General features: G+C 55.3%; 1 protein-coding gene across 2 annotated transcripts in view; it reads left to right on the forward strand.

The window, feature by feature from the left end:
- Positions 1 to 2,208: 2,208 nt before the first annotated feature.
- RBM10 (RNA binding motif protein 10) overlaps positions 2,209 to 11,055 on the forward strand; it is a 14,818-nt gene continuing 5,971 nt past the window's right edge. For both annotated transcript variants that reach the window (XM_069108141.1, XM_069108142.1), the window contains exons 1-5: positions 2,209 to 2,335; positions 4,103 to 4,292; positions 5,957 to 6,154; positions 8,395 to 8,464; positions 9,706 to 9,779. In XM_069108141.1, the coding sequence (XP_068964242.1) occupies positions 2,319 to 2,335; positions 4,103 to 4,292; positions 5,957 to 6,154; positions 8,395 to 8,464; positions 9,706 to 9,779 (549 nt within the window). In that variant the 5' untranslated portion in view covers positions 2,209 to 2,318. The remainder of the gene's footprint in view (positions 2,336 to 4,102; positions 4,293 to 5,956; positions 6,155 to 8,394; positions 8,465 to 9,705; positions 9,780 to 11,055) is intronic.

Below are 11,055 nucleotides of genomic sequence, written 5' to 3' on the forward strand. Positions count from 1 at the left end.
CCATCCCCCCTCCCTCCCTGCCGGCCTTCCTGCCTGCGCACCTGTCTCCCTTCCTTCCTTCCCCTCTCCCCCTCCCAGACGCCTTCTCCCTCCCCCCCCCTCCACCCCCCTCCCCCTCCTCCCTTCTCCCTTCTCTCCTCTCTCAGCCCCCTCCTTCCTCCCCAGAGGCTGCGGTAGGCCTGGGGAGGATCAGATGGTTGAATGACAGGGGCAGGCAGCTGAACAGGCCCAGATCAGGCAGGGCAGCTGGCATGGCCGCTACTCTGGTCTTCTGGCCATGCTGGCCCCTCCATGTGCCAGGCCCTTGCAGCGAGTCCATCCCCTTACCCTGTGAGGCCCTCTCCCCAAACCCTGGCAAGGGCAGCTGAGTACCTTGGCAGTCTGGCCAGGGCAGAGGCCAGGCTGATGTAGGGGGGGATCCCCTCGTCCTGCCTGCCCATGCCCCCCAAAGTGGACTGCCACCTGGCCTTGGCTGCTTACAGCTGCTTTCGGCCCTCCCTGCACCTTGACTGGCCTGACGGCTTTTGAAAAGGCCCTTTATTAGCCTCGCCTGCTGGGGGTAGCAGCCAGGGAGAAGAGGAGGCATGCAGGGCAGCGAGGCCTCACTCCAGTCCCTGGGCCCCACCATCACCTGGGCACTGCTGCTGGCCTGCCTGAATGAGCAGAGTTCTCCGTCCCTTGTGACCAGGGAACCTGACCCTAAACTCCAGCTTGGCCCTTGTAGCTGACTGAGCCATGATCTTTTTGGGAAAATGGGGTTGCCAATATTTGAACTGTAAGGAAAGTACTTTGTAAACTTGCCCCTGAGCTCTAGAAACTTGAGGTGGGAGAGCTATTCAGGACATGCCTAGGGGGCACAGGGGGGATTTCTCTTCTCTTAGGATAGAGGGCAGAAAGAAAAGCATCCCTTGGCCTTTGCTCACCCCTTTGGGCCACACCTGGCACATTGAAGGGCCAGGCTTTGGCCCTGTCCTGATGGAATTCCTACTACTCAGTTGGGTCCATGTTCCAGGGCAGCATGCTGAAGCTTATAGAATTCTGTCTTTATGTAATAGGTGACACTAAATTTCAGTTAACTGAAAAGAACATGAGCCCCCCACCAGCACCACCAATCTGGCCATGGAGCCCAAGTTAAAAACCCCTGTTCCAGAAGAGTTCAGTAGTATGTTCTGAAGGGCATATAGGGAAGGGGCCAGGAATCTCCTTCCACACCCCCAACCAGATGAAGCAGTGAACCTGGTGCTCACTCCAGACTACAAAGGGAGAAAGCATAGGGACCAAGAGAAAAACAGAAAAGAGAGTTTGGGGGCAGACTCTGGGAGATGGAGAAACTTGAACTCAATTCAGAGACATTCTCAGGATGTTTAGGGACATGGGCTGAAGCCAGGGAGGCACCTGGGCCACAGCACGGGCCTGACAGGATGGCCTTGGAGCAGGACGAAGGAGCCCTGGCCTTGACCTTGGGTTCTAGCACTAATGGGAGAGCCAGTCCAGGCTGCTCCTGGCAGCTGTTCAGGGTTCAGGACTGAAACCATAGCCAGCATTTCTCTGACCCTTTACGATTCATCCACATGTATGGACACTTTCTCCCTAGCAGTTCTCTGACATGTTGAGCACAAATAATTCTTGTCTCTATTTTATACGGGAGCAAACCAAGACACAGAGATACTTGGAGATTCTCAGCCAGGACAGACTGGCAGCCCTGGATCTGATTCCCATATCTCTTTCTCTTTTCCCTCCTCTCTCCCCTTCTGTTTCTCTCCTCTCTCTCTTCTACCTCTTCCTCTTCTCTCTCTCTCTTCCTATCTCCCCCTCATCTCTCCCAAACACTCCTACTGCCCCTCTTCTCCTCTCTCTCTCTCTCTCTCTGTCTCTCTCTCTCTCTCTGTCTCTCTCTCTCTCTCTCTGTCTGTCTCTCTCTGTCTCTCTGTCTCTGTCTCTGTCTCTCTCTCTCTGTCTGTCTCTCTCTGTCTCTCTCTCTGTCTCTCTCTCTGTCTCTCTCTCTCTCTCTCTCTCTCTCTCTCTCTCTCTCTCTCTCTCTTTCTTTCTTTCTCTTTCTCTCTCAACTCTCCCATGTTGGAGACAGTCCAGATTGCCTGCTGCTAGCCCTCTTTTTTTTCCCCTGTACCAAGAGTTGGGCAGGAAGCCCTGCCTGGATGGGCTTGGGCTGTCCCCAAGCCCCTCTTTTTCCTTTGTTTCCCCCAGATCCCTCCCGGGAGTTCTTGTGCAGGCTGGCGGAGCATGGTGGCAATAGCAGGGCTGGTGGCGGCTGGGAAGTGAGAAGAAGCCATCGGCCCAGGAGCAGGCCCCCCCCGGACATGGAGTATGAAAGACGGTGAGACTGGGAGGGGGGGTCATCTTGAAGGGAGGATTCTTTGGGCCCCAGCTCTTTATTGAGCTCCCACACAGGATGGGCACCCATGTCTGTCTTCTATACAGTGGGTAATCCCCCAGCCAAAGGAAGAGAGCAGCCTGTCTGGCAGAACCAAGGGGCATCTTCTGGTTTTTCCTAAGGTTGACTTTGGTTTGGGGAGGAGGGCAGGGTTCTAAAACTGAATGATCTGGGATCATAATGTTTTCCTTGGAGAGACCATGTGAGAAGTGAGGTGTGCTCATGGCTGCGCCCATTCATGAGACTTCTTGGTGCTTAGGTGACCTGGTCTCTGCCCTGACAAACAGACTTGGGCTAGCGCCGCCATTCCCCTGGGATGCTAGGGCAGAGACAGCAGGGCTCTAAGGAGCTTGACCAAGCCTTAAGAAAGAGAACAGAACAGGAGGCAGCACTGCTATGTGTCAGCCCCTCTGGCTGCACCCAGGCTGAGGTGGCGGCTTCTTCAGCTTCCTTTGGCCACGTGGGCATGTGATGGCTCTCTTTAGTGAAGTACTTGGCAGGAGCAGAGAGGAGCCAAGGTAGATCTGGCCTGCCCTGGAACCCAGTATACTGCTGACCTGGCCTGGTGCCAGGACACTTTCCTTCCCTGGGTGGGAAGTCTCAAAGCTTAGCAGTCTCTTCATTCAGCGGTCCTTCTTGTGCTTGTAGTCAAGAGAGGCACCAAATGTAGGACACAGTCACACTCTCCCAGAGCTCCTAGCTCAGAACCCAGACTTTCTGGTAGCTTTGCCCATTTGTAACCAGAATAAACAGGGTCGAACAGCTGGTTCACTAAGGAAATTGCTTGTCTTTACTGTGGCTGGTGTCATTGTTTGCTGCTCTGCAGCGGGCAGCTTGCACAGGAGTTCCATAGAGCTTAAGGCCACATGGCATCTGAACTCTGACCACACAGAGGGCTGCCTGGACTAGGCAGGTGCTAGCTGGAGGCCCTTCAGGTTTGCAGAGAGGTATGTGGTACCCACATGATCATCTCCATTCTGTAGACAGTTGAAAGGCAAGATTCCGTGTCCCAGCCAGATTTCAGGGTCATCCAGAAGTGGAAGTCAGAGGGCATCTCCTGACCCTAAAATCCAATGAGTGTTATTCCCTCTCTGCTGGTTGCAGCCAGGACCTGGGTTGGAAGCTCCAGGACTGGGCAAGGCACTGCCATTCTCTAAGCAATTCTTTTCTCATCTGTAAGTTTGGGATCGTTAATATACTTGACATTATTTCTCATCCTCAAGGGGCCTTGGAAAGAAAGTACTTATCAGCCCTGTGGTGCCCAAAACACTACTCTGCTCCTTCCAGCCCATGCTGAGCCCAGTAGGCCAGGCTTCAACCTCCAGCTTCACTGGCCTCTAATTGCCCCCTGACCCCTCCAGGGGCTGTGCTGGACTGCTTGGGGTGCTTTAGGTTTCCTGGCTGAAGGCTCCACCTCATTTCTCTGACCTTTTCCCAATAAGCGTTCAGGACTGGCCAGCTAGCTGGCTGCCCCTTTGAGGAAATGTGCTCTCTGTCCCTCCCATGAGCCTTATTCAGGGCTGAGCTGTGGGCCCTTGCAGGCAGGTCCATAGAGTCCCTTCAGGAACAGCAGCTTTTGTTCTAGTACTGGCTTTGGGTCTAAGTTTCTGCACTCACCTCTGGGCTTCCCTGCCTGCTCTGTTTTAGAGATGGGAGCTGAGGCAGCTTGAGGGCTTCTTTTATTAACCTGGTGCTGCTTCCTGTCTCTAGAGGTGGCCGTGGAGACAGGACTGGCCGCTATGGTGCCACTGACCGCGGCCTCCAGGATGACGGGCTGGACAGCCGGAGTCAGAGAGACCATGATTACCGAGATATGGATTACCGCTCCTACCCTCGGGATTTCAGCAGCCAGGAACCCCGCCATGATTATGACGACTCATCTGAAGAGCAGAGCGCAGAGGTGAGTTCCAGGCCTGGCCAACTGACCACCCTCAAGCCAGGGAAGCAGATAGAGCAGCCAGCCCAACCTGGGGGCCCTGGGCTGCTCCCTGCCCTTTCTCAGCTGCCTCTGCCTCTTAGAATGCCATGGTCTTGCCTATGTGGGGGGGTGGGGGGGGGCATGTAGGGGAGGGGAGAGGGTCAATAACCCCTGACCACAGACACTCTCTATATCAACTTCTCTAACTGGCACTACCCTCAGGGCAGGCAAGGTCTGTTCTTCTGACCTAGCCACCCTCCAAGCTAGTGTGATTTTTGAAGGCTCCCCAGAGCCAAGTTAGGGTTCAGTACTCCTCCCAGGGCGACAGAGAGTCCTGCATTGGGCTAATGAGGAGTCGGGGGGGGGGCGATACAGGGTCCAAAGCCCTGCCCTCAGGTACCCCTGATTTGTGCCCTGTCATCTCAAGGGGCTACTTGTGGGCCTTATAGTTTGGCACTCAGGGTGTCCATGGGAGTCTAAGAGAAAATGCCCCAGTATGAGGGGAGACAGCTCCAGCCCTCAGGGAACCCTATAAAAATGGGAGCTGTGACTGGGGAATCAGCCCCCACTCTAGGAGAAACTTTTAGCTGCAGGGGAAAAGCAGCTTTGTCTTTAGAGACCTCCTAGTCTAAAGGAAAAGGCCTGGTGTCTCCCTCTGCCCATTGAGTAGGGGAACATGGCATTTGCTTTGGGCTGGGTGGAAGAGGCCTAGCCTGGCCTGAATGTTGGTTTGTGAGGTCAGAGCAAAGTCCTTTACTGTGGCTTTTGCAGGACTACCAGGCCTGGGGACCTTTACTGCAGAGGGAAAAAGTTGAGCTCGGGCAGACAAGCCCCTTTGGGATAGGAATTTTTTCTTCTTGCTCTCAGTCCAGAGAAGGGCTTAGTGGGTTCTGTCTTACTTGGTTAGGCTAGGATGGGCCCATGGGGTGTTAGGGAAAGGAGCAAAAGGCAGAGGGACATAGGGCCCAGCTGATGGCTAGAGACAACCCAGCCTTGGCAGATTCCAGAGGCCAGGCCTGGACTGGGCAGGGGTGACAGTTGACCTTCTTGCCTTTTACTTCCATTGCTAGGGCCTCGGCTGGACCTTCCTCCCTCCTGCCTAGAGTGCTAGCCTAGCTTTTGGGAGTGGGGTGGCAGAACCAATGACTTCTTGGGTTTAGGTAAATCAACGCTGGCAGCCAGCCATTCTTGGCAGGGCCAGGGCTTCATTTGCTAAGCCTGTACTACTATTTCTGCAAACTCTCTATGTATCACCTTTCTATGCTTGGGACCAAGGATGAAGCTAGTATTGGTGATTGGGTGCTCTCAAGCCTGGTCCTTAGCGATCTGGAGATGTTAGCCTGCCCTGAGCTGGGTACCTTACTGTGCCTGTGTTTGGGGGACGGGCGGCTCTCCTCTGCCCCTTGAGCTGCACCTTCATCTCCCCCCTAGTGGAACCTCTCCTCTTTCCCTGCCAACAGAGGAAAGGAAGGGCTGGCATTCTAAGAGGTGTGCGGAGGGGCCTGGAGCCACAGACAGAATTCCTATAGGCCTGAGGAAGGCCCTGCCTGACCAGGGCCTGGCTTCACTGAGTCTTCTGGCTTTTAGAGCCATGGAGAGCAGTGTGACTGACCACCTGGTCTCTCTCAACCCCTTCTGTTACTCAGGATTCCTACGAGGCTTCTTCAGGTTCTGAGAGCCAGCAGCGTAAGCGGGACAGCCCTACTGAGCCCTTGGGCTTCCCCGGAGATGGAGACTATCGGGACCAGGACTATCGCACTGAGCAAGGGGAGGAGGAAGAGGAGGAGAAGGCCAGTCACATCATCATGCTGAGGATGCTGCCCCAGGCAGCTGCAGAGAACGATGTACGTGCTTTTGGGGCTGGGCCCCTGGGTTGAGGGGGCTCAGCCTAGGTTAAGAGTGAAGCTGGGGGGAGTAGCTTAGTGGGAGCCTTGAGCCCTAGGCCTCCTGGGAGACACGAGATTCAGTCCCCTCCTAAGTTCCTCAGTCCACCCAATGCCAGGGCCCAGGAACCTCTGAGGGGGCAAATGTTCCCTCATCCCAGCACCACAGAGAACTGGGTAGGACCAGCCCACCCCTGCCCCTGTGCCTCTGTCTTGCCAGCCCTTGCTCTAGTCCAATAGCTCTCTTCCACCCCTTCCCCCAAGGCAACCTCCCTGTCTGATACTGTCCTGCTTGGGCACTCTAAAAGCCCAATCATCTGTCATCCAGTAGCCTCAGCATGGATGATGTGTCTTGTATCCACCCCTGCCTACCCTCATCCTTTTGGACTCTGGCTGTAGCCTCCTGCTGATCTCCTGGCTTTGACTGGCTCCCTTCCAGGCTGTGCTGCCTGCCTAGGCCTGCGGGCATCTTCGGACAGCTCAACTTACAGTAGGTTCTGCCTCCTCTCCAGAGATGGGTCCTGTTCAAGCAGGCTTTCTTCACCTTTTCTGTGGTGTGGCCCCTTTGGGCCTTCATCTGGTGAAGCCTGTGGGCCCTTTCTTAGAATCATGTTTTGAAATGCATAAAATAAAATACAGAAAATTGCAAAGGAAACCAAAGGTCAGTGAAAATAAAGATGCCTGTTTTTCCCATCCATGTTCTTGGACTCCATGAGGGTCCCTCCCTGGAGCCCAGGTCAAGAGTCCCTGAGTTGGCATGATCACGCATTGGTTCCAGGATAAAGTCTCAGATTCTTGGACCTGGCATCCAAGATCCTCTGAGGCTTACTCTGGCCTCACTTTCTCACGGTTCTCAAAATGACTTTTTTAGGCCATTAGAGTCATTTCCTTTTTCTCCTCTTCCTATATAATACTGACCACCCCCACCCCCAGGGTCTTCCCTGGTTCTGGCAATGGCTCTCCATTTTCATTGGCCCTCTCTCTCATGTGGATACTTCTTGTTGGCCCATTAGAGCAGGAGCTTGTTGGGCACCTACCCAGGATACTGCAGGAGCTGTTAGTGAAGAGGAGGCCAAGGCAGGACAAAAAACAGAGACAGCAGATCAAAGGGGAATAGTTTGAAAAAGGGTGGGCCACTTGGTTTGAAGTCTGAATGTGGAGGGAATGGGTGGGCTCATTCTATAGATGAGGGAAATGATACCCAGAGAGGACCAGAAGCATCAGGGGTAGAAGTCCGGACTTCCCAAGCCAGTCCTTTTTCTGCCTTCTCCACATGTTACTCAGCTAAGAATAGCAAAGTGACTGCAAAGCTGGGCACCAAGAAGAAAGGAGGAAGGGTGCTGGGAGCATCGTCAGAAGCAGGAAAGGGGACACATCTTGTGGGGAGACTAGCAAGAGCTTTTAGTGTTGCTAGGGCCTTTGTGGAGATGATCAGGTCAAGGAGTAGACCTGGAGCTGGGGCATCTCTGAATAGGGACCTAGCAGCTTGGTACCCCCATCCCTTTCAGTCTGGCTTCCTACTGAGACTCTTGCTGGGGCATCCAGCTTTTGGGTGTGGCTGTTGCTGTGAGAGGTTTTCTGGGCCGTTTGTCATGGAGAAAGTTGAAATGATGGCATTTCCTGGCCAAGCGTCCTGTGCCCCCAGACTGAGGGTAGTGGTAGTAGTACCAACTCAAGGGGCACCTTCTCCAAACAAAGCATGCTTTTAAATGCATGAGATGGCTAAGAAAACCTATTAACTTTAAATGATTTTTGGAGGGCAATTGGGGTTAAGTGACTTGCCCAAGGTCATAGGACTAGTAAGTGTTAAATGTCTGAGGCTGGATTTGAACTCAGGTCCTCCTGACTCCATGGCCGGTGCTCTATTCACTGTGCCACCTAGCCACCCCCAATCAAAATGTTAAAGGAAGAAAGTTGAGAACCTCCAAGCCAACGTGTTTTTAAACTGCACAAAAAAGCAGAGGTAGAATGTGAACTGCGCTGTGGCTGAGGAGGTCCGCTCTTATTGACTTCTGACCTTTTGTAGCATGAGGTCAGCACAGGCTGTTGTTGTCTGGGGCCACGTGGGGCTCTAGCTCTGTCGTGGTCCCCATCAGTCAGCTTTGGCTCTTCTCCTTCCCTTCATCTTTGCAGCCCACAGGCCCACCTCCAGCTAGTACCACTCAGCCTCCTGATGCCTCTGTTCTGTTCCCTCCTCACAGATCCGAGCACAACTGCAGTCCCATGGGATCCAGGCTCGGGAAGTGCGGCTGATGAGGAACAAGTCATCAGGTGAGCTTTCGTTCCTAGTGGCCCTGCTCTGTGCTGCTCTGGCCGATACATCTCTTCCTTCCTGCCCCTTCCCCTTCCCTTCCCACCTGTCCATTGAAGCTGAGATCACCGGCTGCTTTTCCTCTTTCCTTCCCTCCTTCCCCAAAGCTCCTCCCCTGGGGCATCCCAGAAGTTGGTGCTGGTCTGGTGGGGGAGGGGATGACTGGCGGGCCGAGCTCAGCCTGGGACCTGAGCCCAAGTGTCTGAGATACCGATTTTCTCCCGTGCCCACCATCCCCTTCCTCCACTGATAGCCTGTCTTGAAGTCCAGATGAGATGGCACGGCTCGCCTGTCCTGGGAGAGGCATGGGGGAATGGGAGTGGCGTTCAGCTCCACTGAGGGGCTGTGACTTGCTGGCCCCAGCCCTTTACTGCAGGCTGGAGGTTTGGATGAAAGATGTCAGGACCAGTGGCTGAGGCCCTGAGGCACCATGGGGATCACTCAGTCTGGTGGTTCCTTTTCTCCTTTCTTGGCTTTTTCTCTCTTTCTCTCTGCCACCATCCCCCTTTCCTTCTCACCTGCTGGTTCTAGTCCTTCCTGAGACACAGCTCTCCCTATTGCCCTTTTTGAAGGGTGGGGAGCCTTATCAAGGCCTCTCTTCCCATATCCCCTCCTTCAAGGCACGGAACCATTGTCGGTCATTCACGCCTTAGCCTGGACAAATTGGGACATGGGGAAGCTAAGTCCACAGCTAACCCTTTCGCCTTCAATCGCACCCCTGGCCCTCACCTCATATGGACTTGGGTACTGGGGCTTCCTTTGCCACTGATTCCCCCTCCTCCACTAGGGCCATCTTGTTTATTTCTGTTCCCAGTTCCCCACCCCCCCACCCCCCAAGAACTGAAGCGTAGCTTTCTTGGGAGCATCTAATGGGGCTGGGGACCTCAGGCCTTTAAGGTGAGGTACTCTTTCATTTCTGTTCTGAGTCACTCAGAACATCCCAGCCCAGCAGCGCTTAGGTGCATCCAGGCTGGGGGGTAGGGGGGAGTGCGGAATCCGGACACCAAGGACCGGCTGCTCCGGCCACAGAGAGGATCGGTTTGGCCCCCAAGCTGGCAGTGCCCCTGAGCCCCTGTGGGCAGGTCCCCTCTCCAAGCCTGGCCCCCTCCTGCCCTCCCTGCCAGCCCCACCCCCAGGAACCCGCCTGTTGTCTCCAGCTGTTGACTAACCCACTGCGTCTGTATCTGAATGCTGTCTCCAGGTCAGAGCCGGGGCTTCGCCTTCGTCGAGTTTAGTCACTTGCAGGACGCTGCACGATGGATGGAAGCCAATCAGGTTGCTTTGCTGCACTTGGAACCCTGCCCCCCCCCCCCCCCACACACCAGCACTGCCTGGCGCACGCCCGCGGGCGCCGGCCGCCTGCCCGCCCAGGGTTGGCCCCTGCCTGCCCCTCTCTTCCTGCCCTCCTCAGTCCTGGCTTCCCCTTTCCTCCTGAGGAATCCTCTCCCAGCTCCCTGCCCCCACCTTCCCCAGCTGCTGACAGGAAGGTGTGGCCAGGGATGTCTGCAAGCAGGGGTCACCCTCTCCTTTGTCATTTCCCCACCCCCTCCTTGGAGCTGGGGCTGGGCTTTCAGGAGCGGGGTCCCCTCCTCCCCTCGGCCCCTTCTGGCCCAGCCGGGGCTTACTAAGTGCTTCTCAGGTGCCCAGCATTAGGAGGATAGCCCCAAGGGACCACCTCCTTTCTGCTCAAGAGCTGTGAGCCACTGGCCTGAGCTCTTCTGCCCCCCTCTTCCCCCAGTGTCCTTGAGGGTCTTCCAGAGGCTTTTGTTGGCAAGAGCTTGGGCTCCTTTCTGTGTGTTTGGATTGGCTGTTGGTTTTTCCTGCCCCCAAGCTGGTATGCAAACATACTTCTATGTATGAATGCCCTCAACTCAGGCAGATGAGGAGGGGCCGTGGGGTTGGGGCCCCAGGAGCCATTACCATGGCAAGAGTGGTCGGGCTAGCGCTGAATACAGGCTCCTCGCGTGGCAGGCTGCTGTTGAAGGGACCCAGGGTAGGCAGGGCCAGACTGACATGTGTCTCTCTTCCTTCTCCCTCACCCTGTCCCACCCAGTTTTTTCTATCTCAAGGCCAAGGTATTACCTCAGGCCTAGGAGCCACCCCTTTTCCCCCAGGAAAGTGTGAGGGACCCAGGGTCCCCTCCTCGCCCACTGAGCTGGCAGCCATTTGCCATATGGACAGGGTGCTGAGGAGAGGCTGGCATGGCAGGGTAGGGCAAGTGTGGTGGAGCGTGGCTCCTGGCAAGGGGCGTCTGTGGCAGGAGGTAGCTGTGGAAGCCAAGGCCTGAGCCGGGGCCTATGGGGCCACTAGTGTGGTTGATGGTCCATGGGGGAGAAGGCCTCTCGGCAGGAGGTGTAAACTTCGATTGTGGCTGTTTTCTCTCTCTCTTCTCCATGTTTCTGTTTCTCTCTCTTCTCTCCCTCTCCTCTCTCTCTCTCTCCCTCTCCCTGTCTCTCCTCTCTCCTCTCCTCTCTCTCCCTTTTTCCTTTTCTCTCCTCTCTCTCTCTCTCTCTCTCTCTCTCTCTCTCTCTCTCTCTCTCTCTCTCTCTCT

Source organism: Petaurus breviceps, unplaced genomic scaffold (assembly GCF_028583685.1).
Source record: "Petaurus breviceps papuanus isolate PSGF00001 unplaced genomic scaffold, PetGlider_PUasm1.0 90333, whole genome shotgun sequence".
NCBI lineage: Eukaryota > Metazoa > Chordata > Mammalia > Diprotodontia > Petauridae > Petaurus > Petaurus breviceps.